Source organism: Homalodisca vitripennis, chromosome 7 (genome assembly GCF_021130785.1).
Source record: "Homalodisca vitripennis isolate AUS2020 chromosome 7, UT_GWSS_2.1, whole genome shotgun sequence".
In the NCBI taxonomy this organism is placed as follows: Eukaryota; Metazoa; Arthropoda; class Insecta; order Hemiptera; family Cicadellidae; genus Homalodisca; species Homalodisca vitripennis.
In genome coordinates, this window is record NC_060213.1 from 126,896,023 (window position 1) to 126,920,215 (window position 24,193).

At 35.1% G+C, this 24,193-nt stretch overlaps 1 protein-coding gene across 1 annotated transcript; it reads right to left on the bottom strand.

Moving 5' to 3' along the window:
* Positions 1–10,286: 10,286 nt before the first annotated feature.
* On the bottom strand, positions 10,287–19,223 carry LOC124366880 ((3R)-3-hydroxyacyl-CoA dehydrogenase-like). The gene is made up of 4 exons (XM_046823479.1): positions 19,067–19,223; positions 16,724–16,840; positions 11,696–11,949; positions 10,287–10,292 (listed from the first exon to the last, which is right to left on the bottom strand). Exons 1-4 carry the CDS (start codon positions 19,095–19,097, stop codon positions 10,287–10,289), a joined length of 408 nt encoding a protein of 135 aa, XP_046679435.1. The 5' UTR covers positions 19,098–19,223.
* Between the last annotated feature and the right edge of the window lie 4,970 nt (positions 19,224–24,193).

Genomic DNA, 24,193 nt, shown 5'->3' on the forward strand with positions numbered 1-24,193 from the left:
GGACTAACTGTCCTACCCTGCAGAAAAGTGACGTCAGCCACCCTCGTCAAAACTAGGCGTGGACCTACAGTCCTACAATCCATTTTCGTATGGTCTACGTTTATCGATATTGGCGAAGAGTTTTGGACTGAGACGATTATCACCTTCTTATGTTGACCACAAAAATTGAACGTGTACTTTTCCCTGATGAACACACAACCCAGCTTTTCTATTCTTAATTAAGAAAAAGTTTATGTTTACATAGTAAATTATGTTATCTTAGATAAAAAAACTCTATTCGAAATTTGCTCATATCGGAGTCTCCCTTACGGGAACAATAATTTATTAAGGAATTAGACCAAAACCTCATCACTGTACTTACCCTCTAGGCCTTTGCACTTCTACACTTGTTTCCGTTTCCAAAACAGAAAATGTTTGTGTTACGGAAAACTCAATATTAAATCGTTAGTCAGTGCTTTCTATGTCAACTTTAACGAAAAAGCCTTACACCACTCTATTCTGTCTCAGGAACTTTCTATATTGGCTGTTGGATTCTGTGTGAGCTAATAGCCCAATTGTCCTGTAGACATTAGTTTTGGGTTTTTTCCATGACTCACAACAAAAGTGCAATTGTTCAAGATTCATTACTACATGTTCAATTTAAATGCTGCCATCACAGTGATAAAACGTACGAGACACGTTAGTATCATCACTACTTTATTAAGAAATAAAAGAGAACAATGAACCTTGGAAAACCTGGGGGAGTTATAGCTGAAAAACAAATTAATTATCTTCAGTCTCTAATAAAGAAAGAAGATAAGAAGTAATTTACCTTAAGGTGAATGGAAACTGTTGCTTGGTTATAAGATATTAGAGTGCAGGAAATGTGTAGTGTTTTTGTTTTAATTCTTATTTACTCTTGTAAATTTAGTCTTCTTCCACAAGCAAACAGTACTATCAAAATAATATCCTTAAATTCATCTTGTTCCTGTAGAGCTGATTGAAAAAGCTTAAATATGTATTTTAGAGTGAGTGCACTTACCGCTACGACCGGTGACAGATTCGGGTTCGAGTTCCGACGAAGCAAGTACTTTATGTGAATTTTTATTGAAGTTAAATGAAGCTATTGCTATTTATATAAATTACACCTACATATAATAACAAACTAGATCGTAATAAGAAATTAAAAGCACATCAAAATAAAATATATTACAGGTTTTAACAGCAACAAAAACGAATTAGTGTCATATGAGTTGTAGGGTATAGTTTAAAACATATAACTAACAATGGAACTTCTATTACCCTCTTAAGTAAGGGGTGCGATGTATCAAGCATATGAGCGCGTCACTTACAGAAACCTCTTGGTACTTGTGCATGCTCTAGTTTTATGCTCGTTGGTGTCAATAATTCACTTTTGATGTAAAGTAATACTATCACTAAGTAAAGTTGCTTTTAATTAAAATAGCAATCAACGCGTCACAACCGAACTGTATGCCACCTTCATCAGTGTTCCACCTTAGTCAGAATTCCACCTTAGTCAGTATTCCACCTTCATCAGTATTTCACCTTCGTCAGTGTTCCACCTTAGTCAGTATTCCACCTTCGTCAGTATTTTACCTTCGTCAGTGTTCCACCTTAGTCAGTATTCCACCTTCGTCAGTATTTCACCTTCGTCAGTGTTCCATTTTAGTCAGTATTCCACCTTAGTCAGTATTCCACCTTCGTCAGTATTTCACCTTAGTCAGTATTCCACTTTAGTCAGAATTCCACCTTAGTCAGTATTCCACCTTCGTCAGTATTTCACCTTAGTCAATATTCCACTTTAGTCAGAATTCCACCTTAGTCAATATTCCACCTTCGTCAGTGTTCCACCATAGTCAGTATTCCACCTTAGTCATTATTCCTCATTAGTCAGTATTCCACCTTAGTCAGAATTCCACCTTAGTCAGTGTTCCACCTTAGTCATTATTCCACTTTAGTCATTATTCCACCTTCGTCAATTCGGGTGTGACGAGTTGTTTGTGCTTTTGACTCCTGTGCAGTGACACTTGTGGTCTTCTCCCAGTCTGTACTGAAGTACACTAGTGTAGGTTTGTCTGATATTGGTTTTAGTTTTGACACTACATGTCCAGTATGACGCACAGATACGTAACTATACTGTATCACTCCAGGCGCACTCACTACAGTTTCTAATATCTGCAGTATCAGTCTAATGGTGCAGTATCAGTTACGGAGTTGGATGTACTTTAAATTTATTTGAACATGACAAGTACACAGTCCTCTGTTTGTTGAGAAGGAATGTTATCACACAAACAATATTACAAGTATTGTAAATACCTGTTTGCTTTATCAAACGACCCTTTCCAAATCTAGTTTTATTACCTGTAGATAAAGAATAACCAGTTTTAGGAAATTTCAAACTGTATTAATTGTGTACCCATGAGATAAATATTAAGTGTAAAATAGAGAAAGAGAAGACCTATCATTACTGTTTTTTTATTGTAATTTCCCATTTTAATTTAAGATAAAGACCCCAGGAAGTTCTCTTATCTATACCTAGTACACCAGATATCAAGTAACCTTGTACTAAGATAAAGAATGGGCTCAATGCATGTTTTATTATCTAATCACATGTTGTATAAATAAAATTAATCTAATCATTTTACTTGTAGATACGTGGAAGTGTAATTATTTCCTATTTATGCTTTAAATTGTGGAATAAATCTTATTGTTTCCTTACTTTCCAATATCTACTGTTAGCTTGGAAACTCTCTCTCTCTCTCTCTCTCTCTATCTCTCTCTACTCTCTCTCTCATTCTCTCTCTCTCTCATCTCTCTTCTCATCCTCTCTCTCTCTCTCTCTCTCTATCTCTCTCTCTCTCTCTCTCTCTCTCTTCTCCTCTCTCTCTCTCTCTCTCTCTCTTCTCTCTCTCTCTCTCCTCCTCTCTCTCTCTCTCTCTCTTTCTCTTCTCTCTCCTTCTTCTCTCTCTCTTTCTCTGCTCCTCTCTCCTCTCCTACTCTCTCTCTCTCTCTCTTCTCTCTCCTCTGTTAAATCGGACATTATGCAAAAATACGTTGCTTAAATCAAACCACTTTCCGATCGAGCTGAAATATTACCTATGAATTAAAATCCAGATTGTAAACAATCTGCGAACAATCATGCGACATTTTAACATGTGACATATTTATTTTAATTTTATTTCATTTCAACGACAAAAACATTAAGTATACAAACAATACAGAAAAAATAACAAACGATAAACTACAAAGTGATACATAACAATGGACAACAATGAAATAAGAATATACAGTAAATGTAATTTAAATGTTTATGCAGGAGCATATTGGCAAACAGCCAGTGCTCTTCTTCGAATTGTTGAGGCACTTTCCTTGAAGAAATCAATGCTATGGCAAAAACTGCTCCCCAGCCTCATCACTCTCGCAAGGGGACCATGGAAGTCATAACCTTGTGAGTAGCGACACCTCCCGAACAGATCATGTGATCGAGTCCTTGACGTTGTACGGAAATCCTCTTGGGAGAAGAGCATTGGACAGTCGAGCATGTCGTTCATCAATTAGACAAGATATAAGACATCGACAACTTCACGCCTGACTTGAAGATCCGGAAGAAGAATCTCAAACTGAAGTTCATCAAGTGGCACCTCCATAAAACGCAGTTCCTGACGCATCCCAAAAAGTATTAAGGACTCCCTCTAGATAGCTTCACGCATATTAATCTGACCAAGCTGGTAGGGGTACCTAACAGGGCTAGCATACTCCAGGAGCTGACGTACAAATGATGCAAAGAGTGTTTCTAAAACAGCAGGGTTCGTCATGCCACGAGTTGACCTTGCGATGAATCCTAAAATCCTGAGGGAACATGACTGCATAAATCATAAACGTGCTCACTGAAGGAGAAATCAGTACAGAAAGTAACACCAAAATACTTTATGGTGGAGACCCTATATTACCAGCACATGCAGCTGCAGCTTAACTACTACAACATCGTCTTACTGCTACGTCACTGGTAAAAATAAACATTCTAACGACAATTCGTAATCTACAAGACGAAGAAGGGAATTTCTGGAATGAACTCCATGTATCTCTAGATAATATGGTATTATTTATGGGGGTCACATTTGAAATTTTAGAAGTTGGAGGGGATTCATCAGAAGGAAAGCTTAAAATTGTATTAATTATACATTAAATTCAACAGAAAAGAAAAATCGGCCGTCAAACACCACTGTATCAATACTGGACACACTATATCACAGAAGAACCTAAAACTATTAAAACATGTTAACACTCCAAGATATTTAAATACATGTGAGTCATATTACATTAATCAAACAAACACAGAAGATTTATTAAATCAAGAAGATGGACCAATAGAAAATTCAATATTACTTAAACGAAGATTAAAAAAATAACATTCAAAATTTATATAGTATAATACCAGTAATAATTTAATTGTATTTACACACTACGCCACGCAGGACAAATTAATATTGAATCACATATGTTTAACTATTATTAAAAATCAAATTTACTTTTTGTATTTATTTACTTTTGTGATGTGTCTGAAGAAGATAGCCTTGCTATCGAAAGGCCTCACAAGAAATAAAAGTATTAAATATTGGTTTTATGTTTTAATGTAATTAAGTTAAATGTCTTCCAGACACATCCTTAAATTGCATCGTTCAGTAATATAACCAACCATGAGTTGAAATTAGGACACTTTGGTAGCCAATTCTGAAAGATTAAACTAAAAAGGAAATCTCAATACTTAAATATGTAACAGATTAGAGATTTATAGTAAACCAATTCAAAGTCATAATATGGATTTGAAACGTTCATTTACTTTGGAATGAACCAATAATAAAAAAGTCTATTCCCCTTTCCTGTGTTGCTGCCAACTTGTGTCTGCCGTGACGATCGCCATTTACTACTGACCTCTGGTCAGTTTTCAGTGGCGGGTCAATCAGTGCTGACCTGTCACGACCAAACTGACGAAGGAGGAATACTGACTAAGGCGGAACACTGACGAAGGTGGGAAACAGTTCGGGTTTATTTTTTTGTTGTGAGCTGTATACTTTAGTTCACTTTCTATACGTACTGTTCTTTATTAAGTGCATACAATAGAGATAGTATGCCGATGTTGACATGCAATGTGCATCTTATGATTCCTGACTTAAGCGTGTCATAACGCTCAGGTATCAATTTAAATAGGATAAATAATAATTTAAAATTTCTTTGTGTTTAAAATATATACTCGTAACTAGAATTTCAGCAGCAAATTTTAGTGATTACTGATGAAAATTATTCACACGCTAAACAAAAAAACATTGCAACAAAAGTGTGTTAATGGAAACCAAAACTCATATCAGAATGTATGCAACTTAGACGTTGGTGAAAATTTAACGAATTCAGGTTAATTGGCTTGTTAATAAATAAAGAACAGGATTTACATTGCGGGACAACAGGTGTCTGGCGAACTAAATAGCCCCAGTATCGTGGGTCAGACACTGTTCCAGCGAACCCAAAAGGATTAAATGATACTTTGCAGACTGTCTGCCAGGTTAGCCCAGAGGTCAGCGCATCGGACAGATAGCTGTAGGATTTTTATAATTTTGGCCCTGTGTCTAGGCAAGTACATAAAATTATTTTCTGAAGTCACATGAATTATCTAACTACAATTCATCAACTAAAACTAACACGTTTATTTGATATATTTTCAGCTTCGTTGGAAATCTGATGATTCTTCTAAATACATGATTGGTATCATCAGATGATTGTATACTTCCACGTGAACTACGCGCTTCGCTTTGGATAAGGCTGTGTTCGCTTTTATACATAAGTCGCTTGGTGATAAGAGCCATCTTTGGATAGTAGAATTCAGACAACTACCCAGATGTCGTAACAGCTCTACCAATGCTTTGTGAGAAATCTAGCCAAAGGTCTAGGTGTTGTACTCTCCAAATCTATTCGTACACTGAGAGGGCAGTAGTAATTTGAGAAGGTGGTTACATTAATCACCACCGGTCACCGGTCACCGGTATTTTCATAAATTAGTCATCACCGGTCACTTCCAGAACTACAGGTATTTTCACTGTAAAAATGAAAAATGTGTTCTACATCAAGTCAAGTGAAAAGATAAGATACATAACTTTCAAAGAGTATAAGGTCTACAAATCGATCAACAGTCCTATCAGTCAAAAGTAGACACTACAAATAGGCCCTAACAATAGGCCTAATTGGTAAATAGGCCTATTAGTAACGCAATCTAGAAAAGAAAATGTTAATTTCTGATATACCAAAACAAATCCCAAAATACTCCCTGAAATGATCTGTGACGATGTTATCATAATGAATGTTTGTCAAAGAAGGAAGAAAAATTAATGTGTAATGACTTTTACTATTTATTTTGACACGAACTAATAAGTTTATCATTTGTTTATTAAGTGTTTCTTAATGTGATACAAAAGCAAAACATTTTCATTAAAGTTAAGAATTTATTACTTTTGTCACCTAATTGAACTTTCACAGAACTCAAAAACAGTTTATAGGGGGGTTTATAGGGGGGGGGGGGTAGCAAATTCTTCCGGTCAAGGGGTCCAAGAAAGTGTAATTCGTCACTGAGCCCTTAACATATAAATTCTTAGAAAGACTTTCCATTCAGAAGGCTACTGATGTCACAAGTGACAATCATAAAATTGAGGTTGTAAATCAGGGGCGGCTCTAAGTCCGTGTAACAAGGGGCGCCACTTCGGAGGGGGGGATGCCTAATTAAAATAAATATAAAAATATACACAAAAAACCAATTTCACTTGAAATTGAAGCTGTGAAATGATAACAGTGTGATATTTTGAAACTCAACGCGAGTTCTGTAGATTGATTTTAATTTAATTTCCATTTAATTATTCGATTAAAACCCAAATTATCTTCGGTATAACCAATACCACAAAAAATCTCCAGACATTGAATTAGACATAAATTGTAATCTAGTATTATTCATTACCTGATTGGTTGATATGGTTTGCTTTTGTTAATCTTGGAAATTTAATTAATTCCAGAACCGATGGAAAAGTATTCCTACAGCGTAAATCAGTGATGTAAAATTGTAAATTTTTGCGATGTCATGCAGGCTACATAGCCCTTTTAAAGTCAATGATTTACTTCCTGCCCCTCATAAATGATTAGTTGATGGGTTTGGCCTCATCACAAATATAGCTGTGTCATGGCATACGCTCTCTCACTCCTCTCTTCGAGGTATAGAGGACTTTATAGTCCTAACTTCGCCTTTAATAAAGCCATTTTTCTTTTCATCTCATTTCACTACTTTAACTGTGTATAGCTGTTAGGAAGTGGTCATTACGGAGCGGATATTTATCACAGAGGTCAAAGAAGTAACTATTATGTAGGAATCATAAAAATTGTGTTTGGTTGGAGGAATGGCGGTTTTGTCGAAAACTCCAAAATAATTTCTTGCACCAAATATGTTTATATCTTGGGCTGCCCCTGTTGTACACCAAACTGATCTTTAGTTTATAGGTCTGTAACGAGTGATTTACAACTTTGTTTGTAAATATACTTAAAGTAATTTCACAAATAAAAGTACTGATTTAGTTTTAAGAAGCATATACGGTTTTTACTTCACTGAAAGCTAAGATCGTAGCTAGGAAAGAAATTCGCGGGGGGGGGGGGTCCAACTGATATTTTTCGCTAGTGGAAAGAGAGTAAAGTCCCATTTCGTTGCTTAAAAGTTCCTGACCCTTTTCTTTGTTGAAAATGATTTTTCAGCAGTACATGTCAGTAATACTGAATTATACAATAATAATGGAAAAAATTGAAAATTTGGTGGGTCTGGACCCTTTAGACCCCCTCGCTGGCTACGTCCTTGCTAGAAACCAATTATCATACGGTAATAAGGTATGATCTAGGGTGGTAAGTCCGTTTTTGTTCAAGATATGCCATCTTTTTATGCCAGCAGATTTAAGTTAATCTTGGCAGGAGGGAATGTAGGTTTTTTTATTATATTTTGTTATTGTCAAAAACCAATATTTATGTTTCATATAGTAACGACAACGCAGTCAATAATAAACGAACTTGAAGATAATTTTTCTTGTATGGTGGGCAGTTTGAGGTTATGTGGCAACAGAGAATTAATTGAAGCTTGTTTATCTAACAGCTGCTAGCAGATAACGCAGAGTGGCCATCAGCAGATAGAGCACTGCCTGGAGACAGAATAGTGGCAAACTAGAGGTGAGACGGTATTTCAGTAATCAGTACTTTGTAACGGTTACTTTTCTCCAGTATCTGTAACGGTTACGGATAACCGAAAATACTGATAGATACTTTGTATCTAGTACTCCATATGGTTACAACATACAGATAATTTTCTCGTACTGAGTCCTGAAGTACTCATATCCCCACTAATACCGAGTACTAAAATACTGCTGATTTGAGGCTGACAAATACAAAATAAATACCGGCGACCATAACGCACCAACTGAAAAATATTGCTACTTCACAATCTAAAATCACTTATCAACCCCAGTGTCAGTGTGATATTCTCGAATTAGTTATTAAGTAATAAATATATTTTTTTAAAGAAAACTAAACAGTGTATGTAATACATTGAGGTTAAAGTGTTTTATTATGTAAACATGATTAGATATTTTATGCTTTTATTGTAATTATGAGTAATACAAAATTGTGTTAATGTACCAAAAATGCCCCAAAGTAATTTAAATAACTTTATGTTCATAACCTTAAAGAATACTCAGTGTAACAGCCTACTTGACTCAATTCAAAGAAGCAGAAGATCAATTTATGGTACAATTCATTAGTTACATCTCAAAAAGTATAAAACTTTTCAATAGTAATAAATTATGGTTATACTTTTTTTACATAATTGCCTTGTACTTTTGAGTACTATTAATTACATCAAAGCATTTACAAAACTGTGTGTTTGATACTGATTTCAAGTATCCAGTACTTAAAGCGTTACAATTACTGAAATACTGATTTAGATTATCTGGCACTTATAATGTTACCAGTACGGAAATGGTAATTTCAAGTATATTGTACTTAAAGCGTTACAAATACTGAAATACTGATTTAGATTATCTGATACTTATAATGTTACCAGTACGGAAATGGTAATTTCAAGTATCTTGTATTTAAAGCGTTTACAAGTACTGAAATACTGATTTAGATTATCTGACACTTATAATGTTTACCAGTACGGAAATGGTAATTTCAAGTATCTTGTATTTAAAGCGTTACAAGTACTGAAAATACTGATTTAGATTATCTGGCACTTATAATGTTACCAGTACGGAAATGTTAATTTCAAGTATCTTGTATTTAAAGCGTTACAAATACTGAAATACTGATTTAGAGTATCTGGTATTTAAAACGTTACCAGTAAGGAAATACTGATTTCAAGTATCCAGTATTTGTACTCAGTATCGCCGAGTAACGGTATCGGAAGTAACTGTTACAGATTCGTACTTGTTTAGCCCATCTCTATGTTAAACCAGCAAGCACAGCCAGAACAGGTGGTCGGCGGCAGGAGAGGCCCCTCCATCCCCTCTCTTTATTCAGAGCCCACTGATCAGTCGTGTGAAGCGCACCCTGAGGACACCAGTTAGTGCCAGTGCCTGTTGTATCTGTGCAGCATTAGAGACAGTGCAGTGGCAATGGCACTCGTAAAGGACAGCTTAGCTCTGGTTACTGGTGAGTTTAGTCATAAGTCATCACTAGTTAGGATAATTAAGCTACCAAGATTGTACTAATAACTACACTAATTTTTCAACATAACCGAAACAACATGTTTGCTACTTAGCGTAGTAATAATTTCACAGTCTACAGTTCACAAACTACCATTACCATTTTTTTAAACAATAACTCTTTCATTTTAGATTTAAAGCGATCCAACAATAGGCGAAGATAGACAATAAATCAGCCACATTACCCAAAACGATGTACACCCACTTTGAACAATTTCATATAGTAAGTAGTATACCTGTATTTCTGTTCACAAACCGTATACAGGTGTGCTAAAAAGTCTTGGAGTGGTCTATTATCCTCTGTACTCGTAAACGTACAAACATAAAACTTTGTACAGTGACATAGGGCATAAAATTGAACTCTTATGCAATCAGTAGTAACCGGTAATTTTAATGGTTAGTAACAATAGCAACACAATGTGAAATTAAATTAATAAGAGCAACTTCCTAAATTTTGCACTTTAACATTTACGCCTTAATTGTTTCTCTTTTTTTGCATTTCCTTTCTAAGGATTATTCCTTTACAAACACAATTGGCGTAAAATGGTCTAAATACAAATTTACCACGATTTTGTAAAAAGTTCAGTTGAATAACATTAAAGGTAATACAGATTATAATTTATGATCAAATACACAAGCTGCATTTAATAGAGAACAAAAATGTACACGAGTAACTTAGGAGCATCGTTTTACCCATAATTTTGTCATTCCCAACTAAATTTCTTAGGCATGCCTAAATCCTTTTTGATTGGTGTTACATGCAGGTTTTTCTGCAAAAAGGACTTCTATCCCCTCCTTAGAAAACTATTTAGTACATTTTGAGTCTCCTTGTATTCTTTACAATCGTCACTGTCTCTAGATTCCTAATATTTATTTCTTCACTTATTCTTCAACTTATTTTGATGTGCTACAATACCATTTCTCCAAGGAGCTTTATCTTTTGCCATCCTTTTCTGAACTATCGGAGCCTCAATATCAAACATATTTGTAATAGGGTGATGAGAGACTTTTCCATTTTATCGACACCTTGAATTTAGGTGGCCTTTTCCCAGCCAATATCAGCAATAGCAGTGACAACAGCTTGGTGTGGATCAAATTTTGAAAAAATCCCTATATCTTTGAGATCTATCTTAAGTTAAAGTTTTAATTTAAACTTAAAGTTAAACTTACGGTGCAATTTACGGATCCTTCATCCTCCCCCCATTGTATCATTAATACTAAATGCACCATATGCTGAGGTCCACTCTGTCCACTATAACGAGGTCGCTATTACTCTTAATTGGCTCGCTAGTTACTTGAATTGTATTGATCTATTTCAATAGTCTGCGTAAGTATTTACTTTTCGCAAGCAGTTGGTAATAAGTCAATATTTAAGTCTTCACTATATCTCAGCCAATCCACATTTTCAATTCAATTTGTCGGTAATAATGGTATATCATAATTTAAATTCATAAATTGTCAAACCCCTATTCCACTTATCAATAACAACTGAATTAGTTACGTTTTATTTACTGTAGCAAATGAAGTCTTACAGTTAGTTTGTTACAGTAGGTCTTCAAAGTCATGTTCCCTATTACTGTAATGCTTGATCCGTATATTGTGGAGGAATACGCTATAACACGGGTAGTTCGTTTTTGAGTTATCGTGCGGACAGACAGACAGACAGACAGACAGACAGACAGACAGAAAAACACGTTTTTCCAGCCGATCGAGTGATAGGCTTCGGCAATAGTCAGTCAACTATTAAAAAATACATATCAAACCGTGGTAAAGTTTGTTCCTGACGATGGAAGGTAAATTACTTCCTCACCCATGTGACGAAGAGTCCCCCCCCCCCCCCACCCCCCCCCCCCCCCACCCCCCCCCCCCCCCACCCCCCCCCCCCCCCACCCCCCCCCCCCCCCACCCCCCCCCCCCCCCACCCCAACGTCGGTTAAAGATTTGTTATTCGCTGTTTTGAAAATAAGCATGTTAGCAATGTTTACCTTTAGGTTCACATCAAGCATTCTCTGTAAAAATTCAGGAGTCATGTCCAATGTTGATGAAGCGGCCAGGATTCCAGCACTATTCACGAGGATGTTAGGAGGCCTATTGTACTTCTGGATAATCGCCTTCAGTAGTTCGTCAGCTGACTGGAAGTTGGTGACGTCGTATTTGAATACGGAGTGGCCAGATCCTGAAAAATAAATACACGATAGATTAAGATCGGCTAAGTATAAGGCTAAATACGTTTCCTTGAAGCAAATTATGGTTTGCTGTTTCAGACGTAATGTTACGTTCATGGCAGTGTTAGGAAATTGGGCCTCTGGCGTAATATTTCGTTTCAACGCATTTAAAACCACTAAAGCAGAACCTGGCTGCATCTTTAAAGATTACATAACTGTTTCGGTTAAATATTGTATAAATTGTGAATAAAAATTGAAAATGCAGATTGTGAAATTTCGTTAAGATTGTTATAGACTGTGATTTGCAAATACGTAACAAAATAATTTTTCAATAATTATTGATTTTTAAATAAAATGTCGTCTTTTGTATATAGCAACTGGATTTAGAGTAACAATACCAAAAAGAAGACAAACATTGAAATAATTATTTAAAATTATATGCTTAAAATCATAAGCAAAATTTGAAGATCATATTCAAATTACAAGACACACATATGTGTATTAATCCTTTATTAAAACTACGAGCAGGAGCAGTTACTTATTGAATATTTTATTCCAGAAAAATATATTAACAATGATTGACATCAGTACTGTTAGATTAATAAAATTTAAAAGCCAATTTTTCAATTTATCCCCAAATTCTTTTCTATTTTTAAAATTTTTATTCCAAAAAGCAAACGATTAAAAAATTTTTGACCAAAAAAAGCTTTTTTTGAAAATTGACTTATACCTTCTGTCTCATGAACAGCCCCAGTATGTCACCTCTTGTTCTTTGGTAAACTCTGTCGTTCCTGTTTCCAGTTTTCTCACAGAAAATTTTAATACTTCGAATAAAAATAAATATTTTAGTAGTAATACTCTTAGATATTTATAAATATGTAATGAAGATTCATACCTTTTACTTTTTGTAATTATTCTTATGAAGTGGTTTTGTGTTACATTCAACGGTTGTATGGTTATATTGTCAGCAGCTCCCCAATTTTCTATACCACAATACCAATTTAGAATAATTAGTGCAAAATAAAGTTTTCACATTAATTTATCATCAATAAACTTCCTTAAAAAATAATAACTTCTGATATTACGTCTTTAACCCACTTGAATGCTGTTTATATGCGGTTTCCAGCTTAGGTTTTCATTAATATTTTTCCTAAATATTTAATTTGTTCAAATTGATCGATAGTTTCACAATTGCAGTTTGAAATGGCTTGACAATCTAACGTATGAAATTTTAGCTCATTATTGAATTGGTATCCTTTTAAGTCAAAATTTATAAACTTAGTCTTAGAGGAATTCATTTTCTGACTTTTATCAAATCTTCTCTAACATGATTCCAAATGTTTTCCCATTGTTTTTCAGAATATCTAATCAGCAAACCCTAAGATTTTTCCATTTAATGGTAGTCTTAGCAAGCAGGAGCGACGTTAGGGTAGGGCGCGGTTGGGCGACCGCCCAGGGGCGTCAGACGAAAAGGGGCGCCGGTAGCCTTTTTTCGTATGTAATTGAATTGCAGTTAGGGGGCGCTGAAGAAATCTCGCCCAGTGCGCTAATACTGCTAAAACCGGCACTGTTAGCAAAGTCATTTATGAAAATTAGAAACAACGTTGGACCAAGACCGAGCCTTGGGGAACTCCCGAACATTATTATTTAACAAACTTCGCGTCAATAAATGCATTTGATATTTTCACTTTCTGTTCTCGATTTTCAAGGTAGGCTGCAAACTAGTTCAAAGTATTACCTGTCACTCCTAAGAGTTTTAACTTTTTCAATAAAATCTTATGATTAACCAGGTCAAAGGCCTTACAAAAGTCAATAAAAACTTCAGTTTACTGGGGAAAACACCACTGCTAAAACTCAAATATATCAATGCTGCTATAACCTCTGCTATAACAAATCCAATACTCTTTATAAGTTATAGAGAGAGAAAATCCCATCCAGTAGACTTTTCATTTTTAAATTATTAATTATTTTTAGCGTCTCTTCGCTGAAAACTGGGTTTAAAAATAAAGAATTGGGACAATTATAACAACCAGAAGTATCAAGACCATTGCCCCCAGGTAGGCCTGACTCGACTTTGCTCGGTGCAGATACGAAGTACGATTAAACATCTGTTCCATTGTTACTCTGTTCATCTCTTATCTGGGCTATCGCTAGTTGATCCTTCTTATCTGTAAAACTATTTATTAACTTCCACTGACCAGCAATATTTTCCTCTGTCAGTTGGAATAAGCGCCTAAAGTAATAATTTTTTATTTTGCACAATTTCATTGTCTAGATTTTCTTTAAAGCGTGTGTATTTTTTAACGTGTGTCATATGGCTTACTTTAGTTTTTTATTGCCAGTTTATTTCTTATTTTTATTTTAATTATTATTCGTTCATTTATCAATGAATTTCTCGTTTTTGCTCTCACTACTCCAGGTCTACAAAATTTAGTCTGACTGTGTCCCTCGATGTGCTTGTAGAAAACATCATAAAATTCTTTCAATGCCTCATTTTCATCAGTACTGTGTAATACATTATTCCAAATCGTTATATCACTAAGTTGATTTTTTAAGTTCTCAAAATCCAGAATTTTCTTGGTTAGTATGATATCCTTATGGACTTTGTCTATTTCATTCTCAAAATTTGCAACCAGACCTAATAAAAAATTATCTGTTATGTCAACATTAAAATATTGCTGCCCTAAACAAGTTTAAGATTTAAAATCGTATAAAAAGGTGATCAATACAGGAACCAGAATCATTATTTCCTTTGGTAAACTGATCAATGAAACATAAAAATCCGTTATTATTCATAAGTGACAGATAACTTGTGCTTATGTTTATTATTAACCAAAATATCTAGATTGATATCACCTTCGTAAATTACTTTACTGCTTAAATTTGGAATTATATTTTCTAAATCAATTACAAATTGCTTACAGAGAAGCTGTGAAAACTTTACATTCTAAGTTAAACATAATATTTCTAAACTTAATTTCTAAAACTAAAATATAAGCTGATTCAATGGATAACCCCCTTATCTCGAACTAAAATATCATCTTTAATGTAAAAAATTACGCCTCCTGCTCTATACTGCTCGTTTGTTTTGTAAAAAGATTTTAAACCAGTAATTTTATAATGTTTTGCTTCCTCTTTATAAATCCATATTTCAGTCATAACAATAATATCTATTGCATTATTCAAGGTATGTACATTGGCCATAAAAGTGTCAACATTTTTCCTTAAACTCCTAATATTTATGTAAAATACATTTAAACTGTTGGAGTTGGAAGAGAAAAACTATCATTTATACTATTTAGAAGTACACATTTGTCTACCATAATTCAGTGAAAGCAAAAAACAAAAACAAAAATACATGAGCGTATGCTTTAAAGCAGCAGTAAAGTAAACATCGATCCTGAAGCACCTCTCCATATTTTCCTTCCTCACAAAATTTTTCCCTTCCTGCTCCACACATACTTGTGACCCTTGGTCCGTGCTGCCTCCTTGACTCTGCCCAGAAGCTGTTTATTTTCAGGTGACAGGTGTTCGTATATGAAGATCTTGTCCTTGTTGAAGTGCCGATTGATCTTGTCCACCGTTATTGGTCGTACCTCCTTGAAGGCTTGGAGCCAGTCATCCCGGTCTTGCCTCGTCGTGAACTTCACGATGATCGGCGGTGTTCTGTTTCGGCTGAATTTGGCACCCTGTGTGCTGCGATCACCCTCTCCTCCTTCAGTTCCAGGCCGAGTGAGCTCGCAACATCCTTCAGCATCTCCTCCATATGCTCTCCGTTTTTTCCTGGGACACCGTTAATTTCAACGTTGGTCTATCTAGAGTACTGCTCCGTATTTCTCAATCTTTTTTCCACAGTGGCCATGGATTTCTTTAGGACTCTGTTTTCTTCTTTTATTTCTTCCATTTCCTTTTTATGTTTATAGCAGGCTAGCTTTAACTCACCAGCAACTCATTGCTCTTGTCAATTTTCTCTGAGAAAAAAATCTATGAGATACGAAACTCTGTGAAATCTTTAGCATTTCGCCTAATTTCTACAAACACTAAGTTTTTATTAGAAATTCTTAGGTGGCAGGCGTTGCTGGTGTAGATCTACTATTTGCCACTGATGTAGACTTGATAGGTCTGCAAACACCGCACTGCCAATCCCTTTTCGCACCTCTAGTTTTAATAGTCCTGATTTTCTTTAAAAATCCAGGTTAGTTGGAAAACAATTGGCACAATCCAATGCATTTAATCGATTCATTTTCACTGATACAGTTGACCTTTAAGTGTCGTACAAACAGAGATAACGACTCCACAGTTCGAGCAACTGATAATGACTTTTATTCTTCCTAATTAGTCAGAGTAAATAAATTCTAAATAATTTACTCCATGCTTCACTATGTCAATTGGAACTTTGAGGATTTTTATGAGTTCTTACCAAGGTTCTTAGCTTCTTAGGTGCAACCAAAAATTTGTGCTTGATTTACATAACTTGGAAATTTATATTAATAAAACGATTTATAAATTCCTTAATAAAAAAGGTTTTGCTCATACAACGTAGAATTGCCAGAGATTTTTGAGTGAGAGACAGACATCATTTCTGGCATATCAGCAAGTGCGTGGATCTTTTCAAAGGGAATGATAAAGAAACCAAGGTGATAGTACTGATAACAATGATGTTTCAAGCACACAAAGTATTTGAATATGTGCTATCTCTTAAACCCGACATGCCTCATAGGCCTTGACACAACCACAAGCTTTAAAAGACTAACATTATTAAGACAACACATTTTATGGTTATACCTGGTAACAGTTTGAGAGTCTCGTTAGCTCCTGCCTCATCTATACAGGTGACCACCACAGTAGCTCCTTCCCTGGCCAGCACCTTACATGTCTCTCTGCCCATACCACTGCTGGCTCCTGGAAACGAGTTTATTTTTTAACAAAAAGGTCATAATTTCCTTGTTTAAAAAATTTTAATGCTCGAATGCATCTGATAATCTGTTCAGTTTATTTTTTGCTGTTGTTTATTTTTGTTTGTTTTTTGTTTCTGTTTGTTATTTGTGTTTTTGGTGTAGTGTAATTTTTGTTTTGTTTGATTTTCAAATAAATTCAGAAATAATATACGGGTGTGAGTTAGAAAATGTTCGTCCTGAGATAAATTTGACAAATTAACTGTTTTTTTAGAATTCAATACATTTATTGTTCAGGGCAGGTATCTTATATTTGGACAAAATTATGATGCTTAGATGTTGTTTGCGGGCATTCCAGGCAGAAGAGTCTGAGTTGATCTTCAATATTCTGTTTTTGGGGGATTTAAAGCAAAATACAAAGTATCTGTTTCTCTTCATTTTTTATTTTATAATTTCTAAAGTATGATTTTTAAGAGAAATATGATTAAGTATAACTTAAAGAATGTCAAAGTCCTATTTATTTACACTACTTGTATGCCTCACGTGACCAAATTATCACCAAGATATAGCAGTTAAAATACACGATACTTTTTTCTAATTGTAGAAAATGTTCGAAAAATTCCAAAAGTTACATAAATTTTACTTTTCAATTTTTCTATTTAAGTAAAGTAATTTTTACGTGTAAGAATAAAAGAAGATCTCTGCACACCCTCATTTCCATTGAAGCAACTTTATTAACACCCTCTTTTCTTATTATAGAAACATGTGGAACTTAGAAGTTTTATCCTATTTATTGGGTGTGTTTTTTTTTTAATATGGGTCTATCGTGATAGTCCTCATGATAACATTTTCACAAAATTTCTACACGCCTTCACCGAAAATGACTCCCAGATGCCATAAACAATCCGATCCAAAGTTTATATACATTTATACTTGTGTATAATTACATATAAACAAGTTACATATATAACTTTATAAAGCGGTTTACGGAAACGATAACTGTCTAGCAAAAATCAAATCAAGTTTAATCTAAGGGCAAAAATTGACGTTATTCTTGACTAAGTTCGTTGGCCAACTTGCTGCGTCATTTCATTAATATGGCAGCTTCAAATTTAAAAAATTCAAAACTACGTTATTTATATTATTATAGTAAAAAGGAAAATAAAATATTAACGAAGTAAGAAGATCGGTTAAATAACATGAACTGCTTAAATAATTTGATTCATTTAAATCTGTTTTTGCATAATTTGTAGTTTTTGCTGTTACTGTTATTCATCCATAGTTTATTCATTCACATTATTGTTGAAATTCATGACCAAACAATATCAAACTCTTCTAGCACTAAAGAGCTTCTCAGTCAGGTCTTTATACTCTTAAGATTAGTATTGTTAATCGTTAGGTGAAGAATAAGGTTGGAAGAATAGTTTCAGTTAGTGAAAGTAAACTATTTCACAATTTTAGTTTGTAATATTCTGTTCGTAATATATGACGTCATTTTGTGTTGTTGATGTATAATTAGAACATTTATAAATAAAATAAACAGTGAAAAAGTAAACTCTCGTGTAAAACGAGGTGCAATATACAACTTCACGGGATTTTATATAAAACTAAAGTAACAATGTTATATTAATAACGCTAACGCTATTGAAATAACAGAACGGCGTAATCGTTTTTTATTACGTGAGATATCAAAGTTTAGGGTAACTTCGTTTTGAAATTTAGTAATATTGTCGAGTTACTAAACATTGAGAATCCTACAACAGCAAATGAAACATCAATATGAATAAGGAATGAATCAAAATATTAATTCCTGTAGTAGAAGCAGCGGATAGTAAATAAATAACAAAGATTACAAAAACAGTTAAAAGGCTATACATTAAATAGTGGCCATTCAAATACAGAAATGAAAATTATGTAAATAAAATATCTAAAAGTTCCAAAATGAACAAACTAATATAAAAAAATCAATACTTAATATGCAAATCCTTTTTTAATATCTTAGTTGGTGCTGTTGTATAATTTTTTATTTTCTTTTAAACGTGGTAAAGTAAGAAATAAATGGAGATCATAACTTACGATAACAAGAAGACCAGAGGCTGTTATTTTATTACTTAAATAATCCTAGTGTACCACCACTTTGGTAGTACCCTTCCTACAAGGATAAACATGGAACTTCAAATATAAAACGTGGAATACAATATATTATTCTATGTTTTTGTAACAAAGAACTTACCGGTAACTAAAGCTAAACTTCCCTTCACCATCACGCAGATTCTGTCACGCTTAAGGTTGAAGTAGAACTGAGGTCTAAGTGGACGGTATTGAGGTTACGCCTTGACGCTACTAACTTTCGTCTTGGTGTCACGTTATCTAAGTTGCGTGATAGTTGAAGTAAATGAGATAGTAGTCGAGACCTTTCCACTTGGCTTGGACTTCAATACAGTTTATCACTGTTTGATAGTAACAACGATAACGCGTGGTACTCAAGGTCATTCTATACAAACATATTTTTACTATATAGCTTGTTATCTTACAAAGCTCAATTTGTAAAATGTAAGTTACTTAGAAATAAAGAAAAACAAACAATAAATGTCTAGTAAAATTAATTTTTTTACTCTACCATTTTTGTAGTGGCCGAGCGTTAGTGAAGCTGCTAACTAGATGATTGAAAAATAGTTTCTGTCTGTCTATCTGTAAACTGTATTCGCTGTTTAAAGGAAATAGTAATATTATCCTTTATTGCGTATAACAATTACTAAAAGAAATATCTTATCCAAATAAAGCAGCCATTCAGGTTCGTTGAACTGACATATCTATTAGATAAATGGAATTTAAATTGAAATGTTATTTTAATTTTGCAGTGTAATTGTAATCTTATGTACTCTCGAATCATGGTTTTGCCACCTAGAATGCTATATATTTATTAAATAAATAAAAATGTCTTTTACTCAGCGAGCGTATATCAATGATACATCATTGTTTTGCAGATCTACTCTTGTCAAATCTTGATCTAGTTCCCACCTCCCCACTTCCAGCCTCACCTTATGAAATTTAAACTTTCCTACTTGGTGGATGATCTTTCAGAAACCTCCCCACAGTACAAGAGCCTTTCTTCTGGGTACTGTGGCTCTCCAATCATGAGTTCCTTGTGAATCATGCATTATGTCAGCAATTTACATACTACTTTAGTAGGGAACATTTAGCAGCATCACAAAAACGAGAAACACGATCATGAATTCGGAGGGGAAAATGAACCTGATTGTAGAGTTCTGTAATCTTCGGACTCCATCCATGTCGCCTCCTGACATGCTGTTCCCATAGGCAGGATAACAGTAGCTGAATACTGGCAAAATAAATGATTGCATGAGCTGCAGCTTAGCAGATTCCTTTAGCAGTGTTATGATAGGATAACAGGATTTCGGTCATTTGCCATTGTTATAGTTACAAAGGGTATAACACAACGTTTTGAGGATTGAAATCTATCCTCTTCGTCAGGTGGGGGAGGTATTAGTACATACAAAAATAGAGAACAGAATGAAGAAAAGAAGGGAAATAAAAGGGTTAAAACATACCCAAAAACTGCTTGGAATCTAGTCCAGACGTTGTCACTCTTAGTCCAGAGCACAAAACACTCTTAGAACTATTCTCGTAAAAACCCAAACCAAAAATGGCACACCAGACTCAATAACAGTGTTTACAGTACTGTATAACATGTTCTTTTAATAGGGAATACATAGGTGAAACAAAAAGGCTAATAAATGTGGGAAGTAAAGAAAAAATACGAAGAAAGGACTCGTGGAAAAGTCTAAAATTTCTTATCTTTGCTGGTGTGAAAATCATCAAATGAAATGCGATGGAGTCAAGTCAACATAATACACTGCAGGGGAGAAACTTTTTTAAACGAAAATTTATTGAGGCTCCATACATAAAATTAGCTAACCAACCGATAAGTTAACCTTCGATACCACCACTTCAATAGATCACTTTGTTGGGTACCAATATTTAAAAAAGAACTAACTAGGAAGCCTAAAAAGATTATACCAAATAAAAAAACCTGAACCACCAAATTTCAAACACACACCTAACTGTAACTTTGATGTATGTAGTGTTAAGGTTAACGAAGTCCTATAAAATATTAGTGATCCGGAGGATGTCTTAGGACTTGATTTAATTGTAAGTAATTTAAATAATCTAAGATAAGGGACTTAGTAACGATGATATGGAGCTTTACAAGAACATTGATGTGGTATCTTGGTCAAACAATAGATTGGAAGTTTATTTGCCAGCTATTATTTCGCAAGTTGATGAGGGGCTTTCGAATGCACATAAGCCAAAAATAAACAATAAATTGACTGACGTAACCAATAATCTGTATATAGTAGCTGTTTTGTAGTTTTTACGGAATTTTAGAGCAGTCGGGTATGGCGACACTGCTGATTTGATTTTTTTTTTAAGGAGAGGCCGATCTCCTTTTAAGCCTTATTCTGTCCGTCCTCATGGGCCACTGGCCTGTGCGAGGATCTTATCAAACAGAATAAGGGAGAGAGTCGATACAGTACGACGTTGATGGTACTGATAAAATGTGCAACGGTCACAGACGGGATATGAACCTGCGCTATCTCTAACTCAGACAAAGTCCAACGACTAGACCGCTCGGTCATCGGAACTCCCAAAAATATCGGTATATGTGAACAATGGATTAAAAAGGAAGAATTAAATTTTATCCTACAATAGGAAAACTTCAGCTTGTAAATTCCTTCAGTAGAGAAACGCCATACGAGGGTTTGGGATTTATTTCAAGAGGGACATTAAATGGACATATCACCTAATAGACTTTAGCCAATTCTGCAAGGGAGGAGGTTAAAGCGAAGTTGACTGGTTTTATATTTGATTGGAGACCCTTAACGCAAAAATTTTTCATTCCAAGCGGAAGTTACTCCCTCTCTCCTGAAAATTGCAAAAGTTGTTCCAATGTTCAAGAAAGACGACCCATTTTCAATCAATAACTATCGGCCTGTCTCAATTTTTCCACTATTGAGCAAAATTGTAGAATAGCTTTTTCTCATAAGAATGCTTCACTTTTTGGACCAATATAGTCACCTCTCAAATGAACAATTTGGATTCAGAAAGGGCAAAAACGTCGACAGACACAGTCGTGAGTCTTGTCGATATGGTTGTAGAGGGAGGAGAATGTCGGAACCACACAATGAGAGTGTGTTCTTAGACTTTTCCAAAGCATTCGACTGTGCGTTGACCACAGCATACTGCTCGACAGACTTGGGTCCCATGGCATCAAAGGCGTGCCCCTTAAATGGCTTAGCCGATTTCTAAGTCATTGATCCCAAGTTATCCAAATATCAAATCAATCTCTAAAACCAATAGAATTGAGTAAAGTTACGGTGTTCCCCAGGGATCCATTCTCAGTCCTGTGCTTTTCTTACTTTACGTCAACGACATAGGACCATTAATTCTGCATGGAGGACTAGTGCAGTATGCTGATGATACGACTCTCTGTTTTAGTGCAATATCAAGTAAATTGTTAGAACAATAGGCCTTTGTTGACACCAATAACTGTGTACAATACTTCCAAAGCCTAAATAAACAATAAACACCTCAAAATCCAACGTTTTAAATTTTGGTTTCTACGATGATGGCAACCATTGTGTACCTGCCGTCTTGTTAGATGACTCCACACTGGAAGGAGTCCTTTCTTCAAAATTCCTAGGAATGTATTCCTAAAATCCCTAGGTGTCCTAAAGACTTCTACAAGGTGTACCTTAATCGAGTGTTGACTTGGAATGAGCACATCAATGTGGTACATGTTTGCGCCAAACTTTCCTTCGGCATTTATGTTTTGAGGTCCTTAGCAAAATAATGCCCAAGCCAGGTACTGATAACGGCGTATAATGGCTTAATTTGCCTCCATTTGTTCCTACGGAGTGGTCCTGTGGGGAGCGTACGCAAACTCTCAGTTTCAGAGAGCATTCAAACTCCAAAAAAGCTATTAGAATAATCGCAAAAATAAAATTCAGAGAATTGTGCAAGCTTTCAAGGAATTGCAGCTCTTGACTCTCCCGTGTGTGTAAATTTTGGAAACCACTTTGTTTTGTATGTACAAGCGTGCCTTAACCAGAGGCCGTGACATAAATATGCATGAGACACTAGGTAGAGAACTACTACGAACTGCGAGACACATAACGGTGGTCTTTGAACATCTGCCCTCGCACGCAGGTGTTAATTTTACTAACAGACTGCCAAATTCAATAACACATTACGTAATGCCCAAGGCGTTAAAATGCGTCTTACACGCCTTTTGGCGTCACAAGCATTTTATAATGCAGGGGAGTTTTTGACATTTAACTGGAAGACCGCCCAATCACACGACTGATTCTGCTGTTTAAAATGGGTCATATTGGCGAAGAATGAAAGGTGCGTAATTGTAAAATTGAATGAGAATTTTGTGATATGAATATAAGAAATTACGTTTGCTATACAACGTACCATTGTCGCTGTAATAAAACTGATTTGATTTTGTAGTTGTGGCCATGTACCGTTCGCCAATTTGGAGGATGCCGGTTGTTCGCTTTGCTTGAGCGGTGCCTGGGCTATTTGTTGACTCTTGGTTTGTGCGTTTTAATTGGTGGAGTTCACAACGTAAACAGAATTATTTCTCCCCATAATGCCAAAGACTTCTCTGACGTACTTAGGCTTCCACCACTACAGCGCTGTGGTCGAACCCACAGGAGGAGAATCTGCTTTAGACTCTTTTCTCATTAATATCGATAAGTGTAATTATAGAGCTATTGTAAGTAGTGATGATAGCAGACCATCATCATATAATTTTGAATGCTCTTTGTTGGTATGTCAAGAACCAGAATACATGCCAATTTAAAACCATTTACGTAAGCAATATTAAGTTTCTGTGAAGCTCTCCAGAATCGTCTGCATCATTTGCGTGACTTGGTAATGGCTCTGCCTCCAAACGTAATTTCTTTACACATTTTAAGAGATTATTTGTTTCTCTTAAGCCATCCCTTCGTCTAAGTTGAGAAAGGAACCCAAGTCTAAGGTTAAGCTGCATGTGAACAATTGGTACCCTCCTGAATAGTTGGTTAATAACTGTCAAATTTAAGAAAAGATCTGATTCCACTACTTCGTAGTTCAAGGATGGAATACTGAAGTAAAGTCAGTGAAGCCAAGTAGGCTCCTAATTCATTTTATCTAAAAATCCTTTAAAACAGCTTGGAGTCTGATTAATAGCTTCAGGTCTGGTCTTGATGCTCCGGACCGGTCTTTTGCCTCCGATTATGAGTTTAATTTATTTCTCATTTAAACAGTGGATGAAATTCTAAACGCCATT

Excerpts from the sequence above, each read along its gene's own strand:
- LOC124366880 (XM_046823479.1), bottom strand. The coding sequence starts at position 19,097 with ATGGTGAAGGGAAGTTTAGCTTTAGTTACCG. Across the intron at positions 16,841-19,066 it reads AAGTTTAGCTTTAGTTACCG|GAGCCAGCAGTGGTATGGGC; the intron begins GTAAGTTCTTTG and ends ACTCGTTTCCAG. Across the intron at positions 11,950-16,723 it reads GACTCTCAAACTGTTACCAG|GATCTGGCCACTCCGTATTC; the intron begins GTATAACCATAA and ends TTTATTTTTCAG.